At 36.6% G+C, this 25582-nt stretch overlaps 2 protein-coding genes across 3 annotated transcripts; one reads left to right on the top strand and one right to left on the bottom strand.

Moving 5' to 3' along the window:
• Positions 1–2683: 2683 nt before the first annotated feature.
• LOC114526194 (dapdiamide synthesis protein DdaC-like) lies at positions 2684–9376 on the bottom strand. The gene is made up of 3 exons (XM_028547712.1): positions 8717–9376; positions 5532–5763; positions 2684–3886 (listed from the first exon to the last, which is right to left on the bottom strand). The coding sequence occupies exons 1-3, from the start codon at positions 9067–9069 to the stop codon at positions 3269–3271; spliced, it is 1203 nt and encodes a 400-aa protein (XP_028403513.1). The 5' UTR covers positions 9070–9376; the 3' UTR covers positions 2684–3268.
• Positions 9377–13795: 4419 nt separating this feature from the next.
• Positions 13796–24828, top strand: LOC114526070. Of its 2 annotated transcripts, none has more exons than XM_028547572.1 (8): positions 13796–14139; positions 16508–16721; positions 20084–20208; positions 20829–21065; positions 21556–21708; positions 22291–22518; positions 23184–23339; positions 24584–24828. In XM_028547572.1, the coding sequence occupies exons 3-7, from the start codon at positions 20097–20099 to the stop codon at positions 23333–23335; spliced, it is 882 nt and encodes a 293-aa protein (XP_028403373.1). In that variant the 5' UTR covers positions 13796–14139; positions 16508–16721; positions 20084–20096; the 3' UTR covers positions 23336–23339; positions 24584–24828. The 2 variants fall into 2 exon arrangements, with proteins under 2 accessions (XP_028403373.1, XP_028403372.1); XM_028547571.1 differs by having other exon boundaries at positions 16034–16721.
• The last annotated feature ends 754 nt before the right edge of the window (positions 24829–25582 follow it).

Raw genomic sequence — 25582 nt, 5'->3', positions numbered from 1 at the left:
TGCTATTCTAAAATTTAAAGAGTAATTATGTATGAGTACTTATTTATGCTTCTTTTTCAAACCACAGCCATGTATATATCACTATAATCTAACATGATGATTGTAATTGAAAATTCCCCAAACCTGTTGAATATATTCTACTGTTTTATCCATAGAATATCTCCCAGGGGAAGTGTGGGTCTGCCAAGTATTTATTGTAAACACTTAAATACTGAAATATACATTATGTAAATAAAATCTTAGCCAACAATCCAGATCGAGCTTTCTAAATTAATATTCCACCAGCAAAAGTTTGATTGTAAAGGCTGAACTAGCTAATTAGAAAAAGCCAATGTTCATAAACACAAAATAACTGAATCAGTCATAACTATGAATTGAAGAGTTCACCCAGCAGTCCTAGATTTCCTCAGTTTGCTGATATACTGTTTTATATATTTATGAAAGTTTAAAACAAGGATATATCTCATTATCTCTACATTCATGATGAATTGTGCTGTAGTGTGGTTGTAGGTATATATGCTATAAGGTTGTAGGTAAAATGGTAAATTTAATATAACTAATTGCACATATAAACATCTACTTGATTCTACTATATAAAAACAATCAAAACAAAGAAATACCTTTTTGTTCCAAGTATGACATATCGGAGATCAGAAATCGATTTAAAAGACTATTCTAAGAGAACAAACATGAGGGGACATGTCGCAGCTCTCGGAAGCTTTCGTCCAATTAGATGATTTTTTTTCTATGCTTTCTAAAGAACGAAGCTATGCTATTGGTTGAAACAGAAATGTATTGTAAAGTTCAGCCAATGAAAATCATTCTTACGAGGAGTTGCGACAAAGTGAAGGAGTCCAAATCACATGACTTGCTGTGAAACAGTTCAAGTATTCCTTTACGGTATGATGACGGTCAGACGAACTGCAAAGGTTGCTCGAAGGAGGCGAGGAGGGAAGGTGGCAGAAAGAGAATTTTATGCCAATATTTCTCCCAACGCAAAATTTTATCCGATCATTTTTAGTCCGAATAAAGGGCCTCAACAACCCCCGTTCTCCGTTCCATAATCTATCAACGTTTGGTTTGAACTTTGTGAAGCGGCATTGACTCAATACAAAAGGAAATTGACTCAAAGTACTCAAGTTAGGTTAGCCGCGGAAACTGTCACTATTAAATTATAATTTTAGTTTCCCATGTAAACTGGCCTAACCGGGCGCGATTCTCTCAGTTTAGTCTCTTTTCTTCGTCAAACAACTGTGACTACATTCACTACATTTATATGGTGGCTACAATTTATCCGTCACTTCATAGAAATAGCCAAAGTAGTTGTAAATAATGTAAATAAACTGCGGTGCATATTATGTCTATGACTATGATGTGGAACCTCGACGCGTAAATCGATACAAAACAATATACTTATAATCAACACTGTATACCACTAAAATGATTTGATTATTGCACAAAATGTTCGTTTTGTGAAGTATCATTGATGTACTGTATGCAGAATATCAGGTATCGACTTGCTATCGACATAATATACATTCGTGTAAGAGATCTATCAATACATAAACAACACAGCGTCGTTTCTTTCTAACCTCTTAGCTCTATAACCTCTATTTATGGAATAAACCTTCCAAATAATATTTGTGTTGAATTGAATGCTCGTAATTCATAACATAAGTTGATAAATTGCGTAGATTCTCAAAGAATTGCTCGATTATTACGCCCAGAATGTTTTGAAGCAATGCTCGTCGCTCCTCGTTTCTTTACATGTGAATAATGTTCAAGTCTCGACTCTCGACGGCACTTGCGCAGTTGCGACGTATAAGAAAAAATCGGGTGTTACGGTAGGTAATTCTGCGCAAATCCCTTTAAAACAAAACCCAAACCGCGGAAAAGCAATGCTTCAAAATTTACAGTAACCGTCAAAATTCCTCAATATTTTGGTGAACTTCGCAAAAAGGATATAGTGCATTAATAAATAAAGCAAGTTAAACTGATTTAAAAACTCTAAATTGAGACTGACTGACTGACTGACTGACTGACTGACTGACTGACTGACTGACTGACTGACTGACTGACTGACTGACTGACTGACTGACTGACTGACTGACTGACTGACTGACTGACTGACTGACTGACTGACTGACTGACTGACTGACTGACTGACTGACTGACTTACTGACTCGTTTGAATTTTCGCCACTCATCACAAAACTGCAAAGTTTCTCAAACTTTGCACTAAAAAGGACAGACCATTTGATCACTGATGGGGAAATCAAATTTTATTCACTAGACTATAATTTATAATACGCCGACGATTATCATATCGTTAAGTATCGTCAACGCCATTGCCATATCAAATATTCATGATCTCAATCGTCTCAGTCTTACTTTCAAACCTCTTTCACATTTGAAAATTTGACATGGATAAAAGAAACTATAGTGCTATGGTTTTACTTCAAATATTTCACACGATTGAGAGGTGTAAGAAAGTATATTTTGGGGTTAAGTTAATTTATTCCTGTCGCAAACAACGCGATTTTTTTGAGACTACCCTTGTTACCCTAAATATAATTGAACTAAGTAATGGCACTAATATTTATTACCTTAAAATATAAAGGCGGATTTCCACTTTCAGCGAAATCGTTCGCTAGCAAAGTATTTGCATATTTTCTTTTGAATTTTAAAAGTATAAATAAATTAGTTCGACTTTACTGTTCTCAATTCAAAAGAAAATAATTTTATGCAAGTGAAAATCCGGCTTAAGATGTAGGTTTGGACAATATGCTTTTTCATGTTTACAGTTTACAGTCAGCTTAGGACTATGACAAGGGTCAAGGATCCCCAAGTCTCTGTCGACCAAATCACATGACTTGCAGTGAAGTTGTAAATGGAACAGTTCAAGTATTCCTTTGCGTGTCTACCAAAACTCCTCAGTTTTCCAAACTTCAAAGCTTTACGGTATGACGACGGTTAGACGAACTGCAAAGGCTGCTCGAAAGAGGTGAGGGGGGTGGGGAACAGAAACAGAATTTTATGCCAGTTTTTCTCCCCATGCATGAAAAAGTCCGACTAAAAAATGAGGGCCTCATTGAGGGTTAAAATTAACGCGACAACTGTCCTTATTTAACGGTCTACCTGAATCTGCATGCAGTATCATATATAGCATCGTTAAAGAAAAAAATAAAGAATATAAGATATACTTTTATATAATACGTCAAACGTCCTGTCGTCCTCTTATTGTAGATGTATCTCAATCCTGATTTGAATCATGAGTAACCCAAAAGGCTGACGCCAACTCTTCTTTCACCTTCGTAACTTAATCTGGAATGCTGAACGATCAATTGATCAAGGAAAAGAATGTCACCATTTTGCCAATCAAATCCAGCAGCATTTTCCCAAATACACCGTCTATGATTGTCAACTTCTTCAGATGTAAATTCAACTCCGTCTCCATATGAAGAATGGCACGGATACTCCCTGTTCGCTAATTGCAATCGATCATGGCATGGCATATCAGCGTAGTAACTACCATGCATTGCTGAAAGCTGATTAAACCATAATTTCTCTCCACTTTTAACATGATGTACAGTTGGCGGTGTATTATGCCAGTAAAACAAAGTATTCCCTTCCCAAAGAGATTCGTAACCCTTTTCTTCTAAAAAGCCAACAACCTTTTCTTTATCTTCTGTTCTGAAACGATTCTGCCAGCTTTGATAAAGATTCTTATCGCTATCTTTACTGTGTAAACAATTCCAGTAACGAATTCGTTTTTCTTCGCATTTTTGAACGAAGACAGGGTCTAAGCTGGTGTGGAGTTTCCTATTGTCACAAATTGCTGTCTCTCCACCCCACGAAGCTTTCTTTAAGCAGCTTATAATGAATATCTGAATAGAATAAAACATAAAAAAGCCTCATCGAGTCTGATACAATAATTTTTTTAATATAAAAAAACTTTAACTTAGGCTATGTGCACATGCGGTAACGTTTTCGAGCGTTTTCACATTCGTTTTCATGCCAAAACGATTTCAAACACCGTCAATTTACAATAGAAGTCTAAGCTAATTTAACATATTAACCACATTTTTCCTTGGATCGTGTGTCAAAGAAATAAAATAGACAAAAAATTTTTGAAAACGCTCCAAAACGACGCTCGTGTGCACTTATAGTCTTAATCTCATTAAGATACCGTGCAAAACTCAGTTCAAGAATACAATATGAAATTTTTCGTTTCTCAAATCATTTCGAGGCATTTTATTCGAAGAAGGATAACTTTTCGAAAAGGTTCGAGGGTTTTAATTTCCGGTAGCAAGCTAGATTAATCCAAGCTAGTAATTAATACATAAGGAGGTAATTAATAAATTGTGTGCTGCTTTATGAGCTGAAAGAAGAATTTTTTTGGATGAACTAGGAATTGGAATTGGCGACTCAATGAGCAAAATTATATGCCAAGAGCTGTTCTCTTGAACCAAGCTGCCGAGATTCGACGAAGCCTGAGATGATTTTGAGGTATTGGAAAAAATCTTTATGAAACCAAATTACTGCTGGCTTATAACATGCACAACTGCAAAATATGATTGCACAGTGCAACTGTTTCAAGACTCACGCGGAAGACTGGATGTTCATTTCACATTCGGTCAGGTCACGACAAAAAAGAATTTCGTGAGTATATACGTAAAATCGTGATCCTAGGTTTCACTTCCATAAACAGGCCTAGTTCATTATTGTTAAATTTTAACGCTGTACTTTAAGTAATCTACATAAATCACTGAGATATATCACGCATCTGCATGGTGCACATTGTTCAAGCTAAAGACAGCCATCTTGGCAATGTCAATCCATATTATAGAGAGGACTCGCTGATGTTACAAGAGTTTCTCTTAATTTCTCATCTTTGGAAAATATAACGAAATCCGCAGAACTTTGGGAAATAAAAAATCACTTCGCTATGGAGGTGACATGTACATGAAAATGATCCGGTACATTTCTGTTTTGTGCAATCGCACTAATCCGAAATATAATGTGTTTGGCGAGAAAAATAAATGGAATCAAACGCAAAAGTTGCCGATTCTAAACTGAGAAGTGAAATGTTTATCAACCTAAAAAATGCAAACGTTTGCTTTAGACTCTTTAAAAGACTGTCGTTGTGTCCTGCGGTTGATATACAACAGCTATAAGCATCAAATGTGAAAAGCATATTAAAGCAACCTTGAGGTAAACCTGAACAACATCCGTTACATATTAGTATATTTCACTTGACTGGAATTGTCCGTTACATGTTGGTATATTTCACTTGAACCAAACCACAAACATGAACAGCGCTTGAATTTTTTCTTTGAAACTTCCAAATTTTTCAAGCCATTTTTTGTTTCAAAAAGCACACAACTAACGCGATAAAACAGAGTTAAATTGTAGCGAGGTGTTTTGAACGCTCTCTAACATGAACCAGTACAGAAGAACCCTAAGCTTTGAAAAATTCCCCCCTCCCCACTTTGTTTTCCCGTTCGGAAAAGTTGTTAAAACTATGAATACCTTCGGGAAACTTGTTGAGTAGCTCATCTCGTTATGAGGCTCAATGGTTATCACATTTTCGTCGTGAGCACCGTCGTCGACATTCTGTTGAACTTCGTATCTGGGTGAAACTCCTCCAACATACTTAAACGGTTCAAAACCCAAGTTGGTAACCCATTCTGAAAGGCATTTTTCGTCGCTGTTTGGAAGACCACGAAATAGTATTGCAACGGCCGTACCACTCTTTTCATACCTAAAATACAAAAAATAATTAACATATTTCTACATGAATGTTTCATTCTTCCATTACATTGCCACATGATTTTTTCCTGAAAAAGCAAATAGCTACAAAGCCATAATTTGTCAAAATATATAGTAGGTGGACACTGCGATTTAGAGCAATGGCTACGTTGTGAGAAAAATTACGCAGATTCTTTTCTAGACTATAACCCAAGATGGACAGTTTTTAGCAGAAGTTGGGTGAAAAATTAATTTTGCGCTAATACTTAGCCTAATATCTAATTATATATAGGGAAACATGACGGTAAACCTGGTTGATAGTGCAAAAAAAGCTTTAAAAGGATTCTCAGTTATACACACTTACAGATGTGACTGGATGGTTAAATCTGTAGGAAGGTGGCTTTTTGCTGGATTGAACGGAAGGATTTGTACAGAATCGAGTGAGGAAAATAAGGATAGCTACATAGCTACAATACAATACAATACAATAGCTACATCAATTGCATGGAGACACGTACTATCAAGTCAAAACTCTTAAAACCCAGCTGAGATCGGAAGTCGTTCAAGTATGGTACCCAACGGCAAGCAGATATAGGAAAGCGATCCGGATTAATTGCCTTGGAAAAAAATGTCTCTGTCGTCCAACTCCCGATATCAGAGAAAGTGAGAAATCGAAAGCCGAGGCCAAAACTGACCCGTGGAGTATTCTCAGTTGCACGACGGGACTCGTTTGAACATGTCCTTAAAAAATTCATCTTCGGAGAGTACTACAATTGGAGCATAGGTAGCAAGGTTTGTGACAAAAATTGTGATCTAGAGAAGGAACAGTGGGTTCTATCACGTTCAAAGGAACTGAGAAACAGCGCATTGCTTGGATAAAAAGAGTTCAAACGCGAAATGAAGCTGTCAAGATCAACTACGGTTTAATCTACAAAGAAACAATGAAGGAATATTTGAGTGTGCAGGAAGACTGCAAGGATTCAACCCAATTTACCTGCTAGCTCTGGATAAGTTTACTGAAAAGCTTGTGATTGACGCCTACATTCGCACACTGCATTGGGGAGTCGGCTTTACGATGACAAAGCTGTGAGAGATCTACTGGGTTCTTTGACTACGATAGAAAGATTATCAAGAAATGCCACGGTTGCCAACGTGGTTTCAGGCGGAAAATATGCTGAACCCACAACGGGTAGAACAATTGGATCTTTTGCATTTCAAGTCGTTGGCGTGGATTATGCCGGACCCATTCTTTATTGAACTGCGAATCATGGAGAGCTTAAGTCATATATTTTGCTGTAGTAGTTGCTTCCAGACTTTGCGACTACTGAAAGTATCCACAGAATAAAGAGGTTCGTCGCCAGAAAGGGTCGGCGAAGAAAAATATACTCGGATAACGGCAAGGCAAGACTAAAAATGGTTATGAAAGAAGAGCAGTTTTACAACGTGCTAGTTGAGCAAAGAATTGAATGGCAGTTTAATTTTTCGCCGGATTCGTGATGGGGCATCCAGTTCAAGCGAATGATGGGTTAAGTCAATAAAAGAAAAGCTGTCGAAAAAGCAGGCCCACTTTGAATCGTGAAAGGAATTAGCAGAACTGTTGTTAGACATTGAACTATAATTACTATATATAGAGGAAGTTGCTGCCGCAGCGAGCGAGCCTGATGCGAGCCGGGATATTCCACCGTACCGAAGTCAAATATAGCCTATTCGCGTATATTCGACCTTCATCATTTTTCATCGTGTCAGTCTTTTCTATTACAGGAAGTACATATTCAATAATAACTAAAACCAATTAGCAAAGAGATATATTCTGAAAATTAAACGCTACATGTAATTCACGAACCAAACTACTCGATAATAAATAGCAACCACCGCGACTGGGATTAAATGAAATATTAAACTCAATCCTCACTGATTTGGTTCCTATAGGAACCAAAGTTAAACAGCCTTCATACAGACTGATCTATTACTTGTCTAACAAATCAGCAAACTTGTTCCTTGCGCATTGCCTTCTTATATAGAAGTTTTGTGGAAGCGAGCCGTTATGCTTCAGGCAGCATTCCTTAATAGAAATCAGCCTGGCATAACAGAATATATGAATATAGTCCCCTCAATTTTGACGCCTATGGAAGTACATTCCTCACATTTGTTTTTTGCCAAAATAAGTACAATTAATGATGGTCAAAGTCATATTCATGGAACTTCCTGCTACGTGTCAGGTTGTAATGTCTCGTATGATTTTGCACCAACCGTGCACGATTTAATTCGGTCTTTTCTTATCGGCTATGAGCAAGAGCTGTTATAACTCGCCATGGGTGTGATTAATCCTCAAGCTGCAGTATTTCCCATTGATTATAGAATATATACAGTTAATGAAATAATTGTAATTGTAAAATGTTAATCATAAAGTTACCATATAATCATAACATATATAGTTAAGTAGAAACATGTTTGAAATGAAGGGCTTCGAAGGGCTATGGATTAATAACAAAAAGGCAGTATAATAATATTGCAGTTGTTTGTAAATTTATTGCAAATACAGGTCTACTGCCTGGTACCCCTGCTATTAATTTACCCCTCTCAGCGAGTACCCCCACACCTACGAAATCGCCCTGGGTCGATCTCTGCACTTGGAAATTAAAGCTCGAATGATAAAGCGTTTTAGAAAAGTCTTTGCGAATATAATTTAAATATGTACAAAATAACATGGGCTTGTGTGTCATATTGCGCAATAATACATATAATTGATACATATTGAGATAAGCATACAACTACAACAAGGAGCGTATTATATAAATCAAATGCTTAAAGTAGCGATCAAAATCGCCCAATTCAGTTTCAATCACATTCGAAATCTCAGTTTAATGGCATGGTTTAATTTGTACTTTGTAGTCCAAATTTTCCGACTGTTAAATGTATAAAAGTAATATAAATGTAATAAATCGTTTCAATGAATCTAAATATACCTTTGATATGCCTGATCAATAATCTCTCTTGATCTCAATGCCCAGTGTTTCATACTAGTCTCCTGACCTTTCTTCGCTTTAACCAACATTGGAAAGTCATCTTTTGGTCCTGAAAGATATTTCGGAAAGCCAAGTGATGTTGAACTTGCTAAATATTTTCTTCCAGCCAAGGGCACCGACGCCTGTAGCTCGATCTCACTCAAGCGTCCACGAGTGAAATATTCGCCCATATGGAGACATCTTGCACTCTTCAGTAAATACCCACGCTTGAATACAGCTCTTGGAACAAGCCTGGTCATATTTTGTCGAGGAATAAACCGTGCTGCCATAGTAAATCGAGCTCTAACCAACATCAACTTTTGTAATACTTTTTTTATTCACAACAACTCGAGCATGTAATTCAATATCCATATTTACATAAATAAGCTCAGGGATTGGTAAATTACTGAGCTAAATATTTAAAATGCTTGGTGGCATAATAACTCAGTACTATTCGTTTTGAATTTCTACAGAATATTTTTAGATAAAAATTCATCAATGTATTGCAAGTTAAAGCTGTAGTAATTTATTCAGCATTAACTCGTCTTCAAATCACTTAAACCACTTAAACATGTCCTGTGCACTGAACTTTATCGCCTGTATTCTAAGAGCTCACTCACACTCATTGAGTGGGAGATCTCAATCTTTTTATAACTTTTCCATGGTGATCAGTCAATGCAAACAATAGCTTTATATTTAATGTCTTACCTTAAATCAGTGATTAAGAAAAAACTTTCTCATTGATCAGCAATAACCAGGGCCGTAACTAGAACGATAATTGGGGGGGGGGGAGTTTATTCATACATTCAGTTCTGCCCGACGTATTTCTATTGTAAGGTATAGCTCTTACAAAAGAAACCCGTCGCGGGCAGAACTGAATTTATGAATAAACACCCCCCCAATTATCGTTCTAGTTACGGCCCTGCCAATAACAAAATTTCTATTTTACACTCAAAGAGTGTGAGTGAGCCTTTTAAATTCAGGCATTTGACTCTGGCCACATGAGAGTGGTCAGTGTCAGTGCATTTGAATCTATGTTAATAAATACCACTCATCCTCGAGGCATAACTGCTCTGCTTCTTTCTCCTCATTTGATTCCACGTTGTCGGCTTCGCAATTCGCATCCAATAGACTCCAGGCTTGACTGGTGGATGTGTTAAAACTACTGTGTTCATTTGTGGACAAAAATAGGAGAATGAATGGCAACTCGGATACATATATAGGCTTTGATTCTTTTAATATCCATATTATAGAAATAGTATAGATGCCAGTTGAAAATATGCCATTTCTAATTAAACTATGGGTATATCGTATGAAACATTATGGGTATAGAATGTTTATTTTATTTTATATTTTGACATAGGTAATTGGAACCAAATTGTAGTTCTTATATAGTTATAGGTTAATTTGTAACAATTGTCTGAATTAAACTAGCGTTAGGACGTTAAGGTTAGGACGTTATGTATATGTGGGCAAAAGGGGAACAAAATAAGTGATTTGTTGATTAGTTAATTGCGAATTAAGGGGTGTAGAAATAGAAATAGAAATAACCAGATGGGGTTGATGGAATGTTGTTGGACAACCGCCAACAATGTGGTGTGTTTAAAATAAAATTTTTGTAAAAGGGTTTTGTTTGTGTATGATGGAGTTCCTGAAGAACCTATGTCGTTATGTGTGTAGTAATAGGTTGTGTAGTGTTGTTGGTGCTGTTCAAATCAAAGTTATGTGAGGAAGTAGGTAAAAAAGTAAGACAGAAGACAAGATAGTCAAGCGTGCGAATCAGTATCCCCGTACGCGGCGTTTCATCCTTTTGCGGACTCGTCAGCGGGGAGCAGGGTTGGCTTTATGTGAAAGAACCATGAAGATAAGAAGTGAGTAAAAGTGGTGTGTGTTTATAGCAGAATCATAAAAAATCAAACCTGCGTGAAAGTGTATTCGTAAAAGGTAAGATAGTAAAATTACACTGTGTGTCTTACCAAAGTTGTTGTTGAACTTGGATAAACCAATGCGATGAGTCATCTTAAGGTTGTTGTGAAAGCGAGTAGAATATTACCAGGAATCGGCTTAAAAATGCTTAACAGCAGAGCTTGTATTCGTTCAAAAAGCTTGATCCAAAAGGGGTCAGGGATTACATATTTGTGCATAAAATGCGTTAGTATGTTACGTCACTGGGGTCAGGTGTCAAAGTCATTGTTGGGGATAGTGGGGGTTTACGTGTCAATAAACAAGGGGGACTGTTTTCTGGTTCATTGTATGAGATTGATTCAATTGTTACAACTAGAACTAAACAATATGGCGAGCTTGGTGGCGCTCTCTCCGTTCCCTATAGGGGTATCACAATGTTTATTTTGTTCAAATCATTTATTATGTTCCCCTTTTGCCCACATATACATAACGTCCTAACCCTAACGTCCTAACGCTGGTTTAATTCAGACAATTGTTACAAATTAACCTATAACTATATAAGAACTACAATTTGGTTCCAATTACCTATGTCAAAATATAAAATAAACATTGTGATACCCTTATAGGGAACGGATAGAGCGCCACCAAGCTCGCCATATTGTTTAGTTCTAGTTGTAACAATTGAATCAATCTCATACAATGAACCAGAAAACAGTCCCCCTTGTTTATTGACACGTAAACCCCCACTATCCCCAACAATGACTTTGACACCTGACCCCAGTGACGTAACATACTAATGGATTAAGCCTTGACCCTTTTGGATCAAGCTTTTTGAACGAATACAAGCTCTGCTGTTAAGCATTTTTAAGCCGATTCCTGGTAATATTCTACTCGCTTTCACAACAACCTTAAGATGGCTCATCGCGTTGGTTTATACAAGTTCAACAACAACTTTGGTAAGACACACAGTGTAATTTTACTATTTTACCTTTTAGGAATACACTTTCACGCAGGTTTGATTCTTTATGATTCTGCTATAAACACACACCACTTTTACTCACTTCTTATCTTCATGGTTCTTTCACATAAAGCCAACCCTGCTCCCCGCTGACGAGTCCGCAAAAGGATGAAACGCCGCGTACGGGGATACTGATTCGCACGCTTGACTATCTTGTCTTCTGTCTTACTTTTTTACCTACTTCCTCACATAACTTTGATTTGAACAGCACCAACAACACTACACAACCTATTACTACACACATAACGACATAGGTTCTTCAGGAACTTCATCATACACAAACAAAACCCTTTTACAAAAATTTTATTTCAAACACACCACATTGTTGGCGGTTGTCCAACAAATTTCCATCAACCCCATCTGGTTATTTCTATTTCTATTTCTACACCCCTTAATTCGCAATTAACTAATCAACAAATCACTTATTTTGTTCCCCTTTTGCCCACATATACATAACGTCCTAACCCTAACGTCCTAACGCTGGTTTAATTCAGACAATTGTTACAAATTAACCTATAACTATATAAGAACTACAATTTGGTTCCAATTACCTATGTCAAAATATAAAATAAATATTGTTGTATACGAAATGGTTTTTGAGATATAGTCATTTTCGTGCAGAGTTTTAAATCTAACTCTACTTTCGATCGCGATGCGAAGACAAATTACCATATGTTTTGCTCGGCCTCGGGCCTCCAGCATAAATGCGATAAGCTAAAAAGCTCTAAGTTGCTTTATTTCATTCATTAAATGTTTATAAAGAATGGCATTTAATTTTTTTTCGATAGCTCAAACCGCTCCGAAGTTATCGCGTATTCATTGCAAAAATCCCCTGTCTGGCTCTACATTCGAATATGAATGTGGAGCCAGGAATGTGAAAATAGAGCCAATTTGCTCATCGTGGGTATAGAAGAATGTTTAAATAGTTTGGTAGCTTCAATGGCGAAGCATCTGGGCGGAAAGATGTCCTATGATATAACCCTGGTTATTTAACCGTGATTCCACAGAATACTTATCTTATCCTTTTTGCGTAAGTGGGTTCGTCAGTCAGCAAGTATTGTAAATGGAAGCAATCACCCCCCTGCCAACCCGGCTGTTTTTTATATTTGCAGGGGGGTGATTGCTTCCATTTACTGTACTTGCTGATTCATTTACCCAAAAACACTGAAGTTGTCCTTCTTATAGATACTCTGTGGAGTACAGGTTCTATTGAGAATTGAGAAGACTATTAACTCATTATGGGCTGGTCCTAATGTCGGGTGTCATAGAAGGGACCTTTATTGAATATCTCCGCAAGTATTTAGGCTAAAGATACCGGAATACCACCAAACGATAGCGCTTGAAGAGATCATATAAATGATATATTCAAATTGGCAGATATTTATAAGCCGCACTTGTAATATAAGCCAAAATACTAGCTTGCGTTGTTATCTCAAATTACCTGCCCATGGCAACCATATACTTTTCGAAATTCAATGTTTGTCAATTTATTTTGTTCTCTGTTGGCTTTAGACTGTCTTAAGTTTGCCTATTATCATTCTGTTATAACTTCGATGTATTTTTGGTTTAGGATGTGCAAGAGAATCGGAGAAATAAGCCATTTTAAGATCTATTAAAGCGATGAGCCTTGATGAGCGTTGTTAAAGCCCCGTTTACACTACACTGAATTTATCGGCACGGCACGGCTAAAATGGGCACCCGTACCCAATTTTATTAGTGTTAAGGCTACCAAAACAAAGGCCGAGTATAAATGAAATGGGTACGGGGGCTCATTTTAGCCGTGCCGTGCCAATAAATTGAGTGTAGTGTAAACGGGGTTTTCAAGCGTGTTTAGCGCTTGCTCGGAATGTTGTCACGCGGTCACCCCCTAGCTAATTTTGGCCCCAAAAATCGATTCCTGGCGTAAAATTGGACAAAGGGGTCAGTTTTTCGGCTTTTTTTGCCCGAAATTTTTGGTGAATCTCTTTATTATTGTGAAATGCTTGCCGTGAGCGATGCGATAATACATACCATGATGCAGATTATGAATGTTTATGTAAAAAATCGGCAAAAATCGTCTAAAGGCACGATTTTGAAGCTAAATATATCAAAATGTGATCCTAGAAATGTGAACTAAATCACGGTAACCAGTTTTTGTTTGCGTTTTGGGCAATATTCTAAGGATTAGGCCGCTTTGAGGTATAATATCGAATAATAGGCTTAATAGTAATAATAGCTAAATTGCATGCATTTTAAAGTAAATATCATAGCGAATTTGAAACATATAGAACTAAAAAAACATCTATCTACTGAGGACAATGTCCTCTTTTAAATGGTTTAATTTTTATTAAAATCAGCCAAGTATTTGCACAGAAAATGCAAGTTAAAGTGAGCCAACCATTTTTAAAGGTCATCTGATCAGCTGACACCTACAGCTACACCGGCGATTTTTTAGTCTTGTCTTGGTGTATGCTATTACCTGGTAAGTGAATTTAATAGAGTAGGTTAATAGAACATTCCAAGGTTAGAGACGCCATCTTGCAGGGGGTGCAAAGACAATAGAAAATTCAATGGCGACATGGATGACTGATACCCGTCATGGGAGAGTAATTATCACTTATTCATGTCGCCACTGAATTCTTTATTGTATTTGCTGCACCCCCTACAAGATGGCGTCCAGTAACCTTGCAAGGGTCTATTTACTGTCTCCGGCTTATACACTGCGCACGTAATTGATCAGATAATTCACAAAATAACATACGCTAGAAAGACAAAAACGTCGAAGAAAATCGCCCGTGTATAACCGCGGCTTTAGACTGATCACCATAATTATTGTGTAATTGAAAACCCCGCGCATGTCCGTTTAATGGCAACTCAATAAAGTTAAGCACATTTTTAATAGCCAACGTTTTATATTTGCTGCTTTCGTGTGGTGCAACTGCAATTAATTGAAAACACTCCTGCTCGTATCATTTGTGGTCTTAATGAATATCGGTCGTAGCCAGTGGCGTAGCCGGCACGATAATTGGGGGGAGGGGCATATTCATATATTCGTGATACGCAGGATTAATTTCCTTTCAAATCAATTGTCTTTACAGTCGGTTAACTGTTAACATGATAATATTAATACGGGCCCCTCTAATTATCGATGCTGGCTACGCTACGGGACAAGAAACTTTGTAGTATCGTGTAACTAAGCGCTTGAATGGGTTCCTATCTGATCTTGCAGTAATTAGAACGACGAGTATTTTTAATTTTAAACTTGAAATTGAAAAAAATATTTTCAAAAATTTGAATTATTTAGAACATATGTGATAAACATAAGTGATGCAAAAATTGTTTGGGTTTTATATATTATATGTTGATTCTTAAAAGCCAGCCAGGAGATGATCAATAAATTTGTAATGCATCATCGACTAGAAGCTCTCTTGAATTGGACCCCTTGATATGAATTTCCTGGCGAATTTCATAATGACAGAGTAATGTCATTTTCACACTGCCGTCAGAACATGTCTTCAAAACCTATAGGGCTTGTCAGTGTATGTGAGGGTTATCTGGAATATCTCAAAGCATGCAATTTCTGGTTGGTCAGTATAGAAATCCTGTGTTTGATATGCAAGCTATGGCTTCGACATGCACCTCTGCTTCCTATCCGCTAATTCCTCAGCAGACATATTTTGTTAATAGGCGTGCTGGCATGGCGGGTGCGTCGCGTTTCGGCCAGTTAATTGCATATCTTTAGATAAAGAGTGGAAGATACTTTGCACCTTTGAGTGGCCCTTCAGCTCCTTCTAGCCATCTCACTCAATTTAAGGACAATTTACGTTAACCAGTCTCGCTTGTCACGACCTTCACACAGTGTAATCGATTATAATACAGCTAGGGTGCCGCAGTAAAAACGAAACCCGAATTTATTGGGAGTTCAAACGTTTTAAATCCTAAAGGCATGGGTTTTTAAGGCCTGGTTCACGCTATAGCTCCTATGAATCGGGGATCCATTGTATTATATTTCGACAAACAAAGCACTTTGCGCATTAGTGATCTTAGACAAAAGGAATCGCAGATTATGACGACAAGTGGGAACCATGCTTAAGTCTTAAACTACTGTAAAAAATAAGGACGTGTCAGTGTGCATATACTGTAAAAAATAAGGACGTGTCAGTGTGCATATAATTTCAGCGAATATGTAATTAATAAATTCTGCATGTTTACTGGGACACGCTGTATAACTGAAATAAATCAAGATAAGAGCATGATTACCTATATAAAGGGAGTTTATTGCAAAACAGCTGTGGAGCTTACCAATTATTTGCAGAATTACAAAATATGCTTGGCGACCTGATAATGAGATGGTTATTTTTATTGTTTTTCTAAAGGCACGATGCAATATTCCTGGCGATTTGCAATTCAATTCCACTTTTGAGAGATGTAAATTTGGGCGCTGTGAAACGTTTGTACTTATTAAATTTACGAATGTTTTCTTATACATACATTTCAGAAATTCAGGATCGGATTGGAAGTTACAAAAAAAATTGCATCGTTTAAAACCGTGTTTTATAGTTAGCAAAGGCCCCTTGTAATTCACTGAAGAGCCTACCGTTGTAGAATAAGACGAAATAATTATAAAAATAAAACGGCTTCAAATGACAACGCTCATGAAAGTCAACAGTTTGAATGCTAGTTAGCGTGAATAAACAAAATCTGTATCCTGTACGTAAGTAGTGCATGGATTCAACACACATTAATGTCACACAAGGAAATCAAATATAAATTTGATTATTAATAAAGTATTAGTAGAGTCTAGTTATATTAAATGCCTTTCTCTGCTAATGACTTTCTCGTCAACTTAGACAGGTAGTCAAGTATGTCTCATTACTCAAACTGATGACACTTACGAAATTTACTTTTGATATGCAAATAATGCTTCGGAATACTGAGGCACATTGACATTTCAAAGTGGAGGGCTTGGTACATATAAACCTTACCTACCAACTTTGTGTAACCAGTTGGCCTTCGCTCTTCAGGAAAGGAACTACAGACACAAAATTTTCATTAGTTTACCAGGTAAATATTTTCTTTTGCTTCCTTTTTGGAACTCAAACCTTCAAAATACTGCAGTTCATGAAATGTTTGCTTTTCGTCAAGTGTAATTTTCTCACAACTTAGTCATAAAAATCAAGTCTGCATATTGGGATAAATTTCGAGGTGCTTTGTTTATTTCAACTTCGAACACAACATTGGTTTGAATATAAAACGTAAAGTTGTTGCTAAAACAATGAAGAAATGTTTGAAACTCTTATTTTCATTGTTGGTTGAAAGCGTGAGAACGTACTTCGCCCCCAACGTACAAGCCTCGTACTCGCAATCAAGTCACGAGTACTTGCAATTACGTGCAGAAACAATTATTTCATGTGGTAATTTTAGTTGTTATTTATGATTGCATGGTTGTTTAAGTTCTATTTTAGTATGCAAATTTATATAATTGTTAACAAAAGGACGCAATAAAGACGAGTATCCAGAAATCCAGACCATATCTCTGCGAACACTCATCGATTGACCAGTTTACGTTTCGTCCATTCCTTACAGAGAGTAGAATCAGTTTTCGCAACCAGGCTCGTACTACAGTCGGTGATCTGACGAAATTAGTATTCTTTCCCCGCACAGTTCGCCAATGTGGGGTTTCCATCCAATAATCGACCAAGCGTTACTTGGCGACATTCCATTTCACTTCAGAGCACAATCAATGTCATTATTATCGTCAAATACATTATGAATATTATGTTTAAAAAACAGTGACAGTGCTTCTATCAAACCATTCAAGCGTTCAATCTGTGTTATTATGTAATAATTTTGCATTATTTTTCGCCCTTGATAGGAGTGGCCTGGCTTTAGCGGTGAGTCGGTGACCAGTTTTAACATTCTGTTTATCTAAAGCCTTGTAACTTATTGTGGAACTGGAGTCTTCTCCATTCACTCCCAAATCAATGTAGTTTATCCTACTGAATAAATTACAGAAATCGGACGTTAGGCAATTGCTATGGTCAGTGAACATTGTCACGTTGAAGTGTTTTGTTATTTTGAATACATTTTCAATCTTACTTGTCATTCTCAATACATCGCCGACTTTTCTGTAAAGGCCGGTTTCCATTTAATTGTATAATTGGCGTGAACAAGTCATTTTCAGTAATGAGAAATAGTCTAGTTGTAAATTTGTCTAGGTGGCTCGATACAGTTTCTCGAATTTTTTTAGAGGCACATTTTAAACAGGGATATTAAGCACCAAAAATATTTCACTATATAAGGCTAAAAGTTAATATACTTTGCAGGAAACATATCTAGAGCGGAAATATTCTCAGAAATTTTGCCTGGCAACCGTTACCATGGCAACAGAGACGTTTTAAAATGGCCGCCAAACAGGGTTTAATCGTGTTTATATCACAAACGAGTTCGGTGACCCCCAATTTTTTTTTCATTAAACGTTTACGCCGTAAATGCTATATCTATAAAAAAGTTTTAAAAAATTTCTAACATGGGGAATTTTTTCTATTTACAAAAACGTTATTTTTGCTTATTAAAAATTTCCTCTATGTTAGAATTTTTTTAAAACTTTTTCACAGATAAATAATCTATAGCGTAAATGTTTAATGCAAAAAAAATTGGGGGTCACCGAACTCGTTTGTGATATAAACACGATAAAACCTTGTTTGGCGGCCATTTTGAAACGTCTCTGTTTCCATGGTAACGGGTGCCCGGCAAAGGTTCTGAGAATATTTCCGCTCTACATATGTTTCCTGCAAAGTATATTAACTTTTAGCCTTATAGTGAAATATTTAGGTGCTTAATATCCCTGTTTAAAATGAGCCCAAAAAAATTCGAGAAACTGTATCGAGCCACCAGTCAATAAGTCTTAAATAGTACCTTTAACTAATACCTTATTGTTGTGTTATAAGAATTGATTACTCATACCATGTTATGCTACTTTTAATCAAAATACAAACCAAATATCGAGCGTCTGGTCACACAACGGTACCTCAGTCATTCTTTATCTCAGCGGACTCTTGATGATGATGATGTATGTCCTACATATTAATTCGCTATCTCGGGTGGCCTGCGTATTTTCATTCAATCGATTACTATACGCGCGAATCATTGAATTTTTTTTTCATTTTTTAAATAATAATAATTTAAGATATATAGATAAAATACAATTATGAAAAATTTTATTCAAGGTTAAGAATATCAAAATCGCGATTCATTGAAATACAACCTTTTCAGAAGCCCGGGTTATACTTCTTCCCATATACGACGAGACCAAAATGCGAAGTATAATAATCGATGGAATGAAAATAGCCAGGCCACCGGAGATAGCGGATTAGTACATACATTATCATCGTCAAGAGTGCGCTGGGATAAATAATGAATGAAGTGCCGTTGTGACGCTACCGAGACGCTCGATATATGGTTTATATTTTGATATAATGAAGTGCATCATTGAATTATTAATTTTATTTCGGACGCGATCAAAATGCAACGAATGAGCCAGGCTACTTTCTGAAACCATGTTCTTCGTTCAAACTCAATTACAGGCGAAATCAGGTGAACAGTTTGTAAAATCACTGTACCGTACAGGGTGGTTAAAAACCATGGCCAGAAATTGCGGACATGGAATATGGAGATTGCCGTAGCAAATTTGCATATCTGTTCAAATATTATTCGTTTGCAGAACTATAAATTATATTGCGCATTCTTAAATTTCGCAAAATTTAAGAAAATCATTGCATCTTTGCAATTTGCCCTGGTTGTTTCTTGTAATTCGTGTCATATTAAAGATCCTGAGGTAATATTTTGCTGGTAAAGGTTTATGTCGGCTCTGCATTTTTATTTATTTCTACGCTATTACGGTTTTCGTTTTATATGGTATTCAACGTGATAAATGACCGAAACTTTGTTTTGAAGATGCAGGACGAATACTGATAAAACAATTTGAAATACTATAAAAAAATATTAAGATTAACTTGCTCTGCAACGAGCAATTAAGGCAAATTATAGTCGACCTACCTAAAGGTGTATTTTTAGCGTTTAGTACTGTGCACATTACAGTTTACTATAAACTCACGAAGCTTTATTTTGACACCATATGCAAATTTAGGCGGAAGTAAAATGTTAATTATGTCCGAATTTTCTGGCCATGACTCATGCACTTCACAATAACAAAATTTGTGATTTTTTCTCCGACAGCCACTGCCATTTCACAGAGATTCGCGTAAATCTTGTTGTTGCGTTTCGGGGTAGGATTGCATGTTGAGAGGACGCAAGGATCGAGGTTTAGAATTAAGATAATCATAAGACTTGCCAGACACGTCGGCATGTCCCTTGTCGTTCAATGCGAAGAAACAAAGCTGCTATACTATTTTTTCTTATTTTAGGCTTTCGTGAAGCATGTACTTTCTACTAAAGTCGCCTTTCTGCCTCTCAGTTGCATCACTCATCCTAATGGTGTGTTGTCAAATCCTCCTTGCATCTTCATCTGATACAGACAAGATAAAGAATGGTATGAATGTGCAGACTTCAGATCTTGTATAACCCTTACATAAGCAGCTAGGCATTACATGACATCATCCAGTGCCTTTAGAGACCATCATAAGGGAGCTTAAGGATTGACTACGAATACGACTTGACGACGAGGACAAGATTCCCCAATTTCGCGCCAAAGTCGGTGCTGTTTGCCTACGTTATAATTATGACGAAACTTGTAAAAGTTGGGCTTTTAAATACAAAAATAATCAGCAAACCCGTACTTAAAAGCTCGATGACTACGAGTTTTGGCTGTTGGTGAGAGCAAACAACACGCGAATATTACGAATCTTGTACTCGTTACGAAGTCGTCGTCGTCGTCACTGCTATAAAGCTACAAATCAGTGTGTCTCTATTGCTGGTCGGCTCGCATGTTGAGAACAGAGAAAGTATAGTATATATATGTTAGCCGATATCTTAAAATTTCCTCGAAGCTTTGAGAACATTTGGAATGTACATCTCATTGAGAACGCAAGAACACAATTTCCATGTGCACGTGGCGTTCCGAGTGTGCTTTATTTTGACAGAAAATGGTGCATTTGTCGCTGTATAAACTTTGCGTTACGTATCTTGATATGTCATTTGCGTTTTCCATAGTTGAGTCACATTGCGGTTGTCGTGTTATGTACAAGCCTGTGGGGTGTGAAAAAGACAAACGTAATGACAGGGCTCTGCCAGAGATGTTGATCGATGAGAGAGATAGATCCAGTAGCCACTACAATGGTTTTGATGTTGACTGGGATAACTGGGATGAATATTTACCTGCTTTTACATGTCGCTGTGCTGAGGCAGCCATGAAGAAAGGGTATAAATATTTTGGACTGCAGTACTGGGGTAAGGTTTAAAAAAACATGTAATTAATTATTAATGAATTATTATACACATAAACCGTTTGTGTTTATTTTCCTGTAAATTACTGTTGCTACCTGAGTTTTTTCGTCTTCAACTGTAAACCTATACCCTGCATCTTAGTAAGTAAACATGCTCATCCCTTCCTGAAGCAAAATTTTCCTCTTTGCGACTTTGTGTCGTGCATGCAAGTGCCGACAAGTTTTGTGCAATTTTTGGGTCCCAAATTCACGTTTGTTTTTTGGAGTGCACTTCATCTTTAACCATTGTTTGATCGCGTGAACTCAATGATGGAAACGAGGTCTTGGCCCATTGCAGATCTAGAAATTCTTAACAATTTTTAGAGGGTTTTATAGAAAACGTTACCCAAGAATACCCAATAATGGTATTAACCTCCACTTGAGTTGTGTATACATCAAGTACCCTACAGCATTATTTCGTATGTATATTCCTGCAACACTGTCTTTGCATTCAGGGGAATGTTGGAGTGGTCCGTCACCAGCAGCCGATAATGAATATGATAAACATGGACCTGCGGATGAATGTTACGATCCACAGTATGAGAGATGTGCAGAAACATCCACTAACTGTGTTGGAGCTGAAAATGAGAATTTCGTCTACGAAATACGTAAGTCCGCTAGAGCAGAAAATTATTTCATCATCAGCTTTTCTCTTCATTATTAGTGACAGCATTTTTTCATTTCGCAGTGTGCTAAAAATGTAGCGTGTATCTATAATATCTTTGTAATCGAACGAAAGTTAGGTATGATTTAATCCTTCTGAAATTTGATAGAGTTTCATTTTCCTAAAGCCTAATCAAAAAAAAGTGCAGCATCTATTTTTCTGCGAAGCTCTTCATAATCCTGCTTTCTGTTGTAATGATGATCTTTTATTTATACAAGTCTGATATATCAATGAAATATTGAGATAGACATATAGATACAATTTTATTTAAGCAAGATAAGACCCTGTCAGCACAAACTACATGCTGGTATCAGCAGGGGGCCCCCCAAGATGATGTCAGTGGAGTATTATTAGACCCCAAATCAAATTTGGAGTCTAATAATACTAGAGGTTTTCTAACTCTACAGACCATTATTGATCTTTTAAGAATTCGTATCTTGTAAGTTCACGTGACTACTCTTTCGATGTATGACTAAAAAAATTGGCACAGCGTTTGCATTTTACAATAATCATTTATTGCTTTTAGAATACTTTAATTGCCCAGTAAAATTCGAGCGTGTTGGCTGCTATAAAGACAATGGCAAACGACCTTTGACTGATGAAATTTTGACTGATCGACAAAAAAACCTTGCCATATCGAGTGGAAAAACTGAGGATTGGAAACATTTTTATGCGTATTTGCCTGACTTCGCCTGCAGATGTGCAACAAAGACTGTGGATAAGGGATGGGATACTTTTGGTGTGCAGTATTATGGTAAGCCGCGCACCCCCCGTGATTTTCCATAACTCAATGAGGGCCATGAAAAAATGAAGAATATTGGGAATTGAAGGGGGGTTCGTATAATGCTTACATATGTTATGTTTGAAAGACGATATTGAGTATTTTTTCGCATATTTTAGTGTACAAACAACCGCATAAATTTATGATTAATTTATCCCTCAAGGGATCTGTGCGGTAGCAATGTCTAAACTGCAGCATCGAAAGGCCAGGAACAACCTTACCCCGAAAGGAAACCTGCATGAGTCGTGCGAAGATGCTGCAGTGTCCCCCAAGATGCAGGACCTAGACCTAAACAAGGTCATTTTAGATAAAAGTATCTGTGATGCATGTAAGGTCCGAGAGAACGATACGTTCCGAGGGCCTATACCTTATATGCTGCACAGATTATTAACATAATGATACTAAAAACTGTTTAGTAATGCAAATAACAGAGAATATTATAATCATGGCATGCACATGATATGGTCTTCGACGCCCAGAAAATTTCAAAATTTTCCCCTAATTAAGTGATTGACATTCTGACGAAGGAAATGTGAAATCCCACGTATAATTTGTACGCTTACGTAATGATCACATGCATTTGCGTGCAAGAACATCTCAAAAATACCCAAAACTCTTCATTACAATTAACTTTTCAGGTGAATGTTGGTCAGGAGAGAACGGTCATGAGAAATATGCAGAAGAAGGGGAGTCTTCAACATGTGTGAACGGATGTTTTGAGCCATGTGGTAGTTCTGATCCATTCTGTACTGGAAAGGAGAAAACTAACTTCGTCTACCGTGTTATCTAAAAAGGTAATAAATTAACTCCATTAGCTGAGCTTTCGGAAAATGAGTTGTATTGCTTATACTCGAAGAAAAAAACGCGGAAAATAACTAAAATAAAATAAGATTAGTGCATGATAAAACAATTATTGAACTCGGTTCTCGCAAAATATCGTGATTTGTCGGTGGCTCGCAAATCAATGATTTGCCTCTGTCTTCGGCATCGACACCGACAAATCACGATATTTTGCTCGACCTCGTCCAATAATTGATTATCATTGGGTGATTATCAATTTACAGTGGCGTAGCTAGCCTGACAATTTAAACATGCTATTGGATGAGGCTGAGCATGATATCAAGAATTATTCAGACCAAGGTCAAAGTTATCTGCCGAAGCAAACTGAGGCTAATGTGGCAATTTGCCGAACGCCATGATGATATTTGTTTTGCAATTCTGAATTCTTAATTTCGCGGGCTTTTGCTGCCGCAGTGCTGCGTACTTCGAAGTACGATAAAAAAATCAATATCCCTCGGTATGACGTCACAACCGGTGAAAATATGAAATTTAACCGGATATTGAGGTTTATTGGAGGGTTTCGACCAATCAGAAACGAGAATACAGTATAAATGTACATATAATACTAAAAATTATTTGTAGGTGGCTACCAATCAAAACAAAGATTGTATAATTATATAATTATAGTGAATGATAATGAAACTTCTTACTCTTCGTCGCTGATGTCTTTTGTGTGGCCCTAAGAAGTTTACCACCACTCTTGGCGGGAACAAAGAGCAGATTTTCTTTCTCTCGTTTAACTGTTCAGAAGAACGTTAGGATTTAAATATTAGGGAAAAACAATTTATATTACAATTATTTAAACGAGCATAGGGAACATTTAAGGAAATTAGCTTTGTTCTAGTAGGTTTTTAATTAGGATTTAAATGCGCATATACGATTAGGCAACACCTTAAAAAACAGTAAAACAACATAAAAATTAGTTAGAACCGTTCGATAGTTGTTTAGCTAAGTGTAAGATGTCGATATTTTTGTTAGTGAAATAAATCGTTGAAATGGAGTGTTGATGCGAACCCTCTTGAACATTTAACCGACTACGATATTTTACCGATAAATGCTCTCGCTAACTTACGACGATATTTTGTCTGTAGTTTTCTTATATGGCTCGAAGTAGATTTTATATCAATGGCAGCTATATAACTTTCACCTTCGTTTATACCTATGCGTGTATGATGAATTTCTTCATTATTTCTTTCAGGTGGCGTTGGCAACTTCACGTTCAATATTGTTTTACAGCTTGATAAAAAGTGATTATGTATAATCTTTACAAATCCAATTAGTATTGTCAATTAATTATACAACACACACGATATTTCACATTTTCTAATGGTATAACCAAATCAATGGATTATGAATTATTAGTTGCGGCTTTGCTTATTATTAGTTATATCAATCATCATTAGTATAATAATTATCCAAATTTATAATAATCATGCATCTCAAACGGTATTATTTTTACATTTATAATGTTATTAGCAGAAAAATAAATAAAAAGGCTTTAGCTTGCTTGTAGTTTCGTTCAGCGTGAGATGATTCTGATCATGTCATAATATTGACTCCGTAAAATGCTTTTTCATCGGATGAAAAAGTGGATACTTCATTTACGACACTTCCGAATCCTTACCTGTCCCCACCCCACCGCTCGGTTGTTGCAATTAACACAGCCATTCAGGTCTGTCCTTGTCAATAACTTTTGACTCTTAAGTAAATATTGAAATTTTTCGCTTACTAGCTACTTCCTGTTTAGAAAATGAAAGACAAGAGCCGAAAGGCAAAGTATATTACATCATAGAGAAAGTTCTCTCTTTAGCATGCAATGGAAATTGAATTACGACCTAAAATCAATTATCATTGAATTGATTTTCCTTTGATGCGACATTTTAACGAAAGTAGCTTGCTTTTCAGGATTGTTTATTATGGATGCTTAGAAATATGGATTTATTTCCAGTGTTGAAAATATATAATATATTTTTCAACAAAAGAAATAAATTCCATATTTCCAAGCATCCATGTATTATTCTTTTTATTATATAATAAGAAACTGGTTTTTTTTAAACGTTTTTTTCCTCCTTCCTGATTCAAGATCGTTAGATCAAACACCATAATCACACATGTGTTATATTATCATGAATAATCGTACATGTGTTATTATCGCTTTTCAAAATGGTGGATTCGTTAATGAAACACTGCATATTGT

This window comes from Dendronephthya gigantea, unplaced genomic scaffold (assembly GCF_004324835.1).
Source record: "Dendronephthya gigantea isolate DGI-Jeju-01 unplaced genomic scaffold, DenGig_1.0 000037F, whole genome shotgun sequence".
Lineage (NCBI taxonomy): Eukaryota > Metazoa > Cnidaria > Anthozoa > Malacalcyonacea > Nephtheidae > Dendronephthya > Dendronephthya gigantea.
This window is presented reverse-complemented; position numbering and strand designations above follow the sequence as displayed.

What these genes read in the sequence shown, in the direction of transcription:
- LOC114526194 (XM_028547712.1), bottom strand. Translation starts at nt 9,069, where the DNA reads ATGTTGGTTAGAGCTCGATTTACTATGGCAGCACGGTTTATTCCTCGA. An exon ending in ATTGATCAGGCATATCAAAG is followed by an intron (nt 5,764 to 8,716) that starts GTATATTTAGAT and finishes TTTGTATTTTAG; the next exon opens with GTATGAAAAGAGTGGTACGG. An exon ending in ACTCAACAAGTTTCCCGAAG is followed by an intron (nt 3,887 to 5,531) that starts GTATTCATAGTT and finishes TATTCTATTCAG; the next exon opens with ATATTCATTATAAGCTGCTT.
- LOC114526070 (XM_028547572.1), top strand. Translation starts at nt 20,097, where the DNA reads ATGTACTTTCTACTAAAGTCGCCTTTCTGCCTCTCAGTTGCATCACTC. An exon ending in TTTTGGACTGCAGTACTGGG is followed by an intron (nt 21,066 to 21,555) that starts GTAAGGTTTAAA and finishes CTTTGCATTCAG; the next exon opens with GGGAATGTTGGAGTGGTCCG. An exon ending in GAATTTCGTCTACGAAATAC is followed by an intron (nt 21,709 to 22,290) that starts GTAAGTCCGCTA and finishes TATTGCTTTTAG; the next exon opens with AATACTTTAATTGCCCAGTA.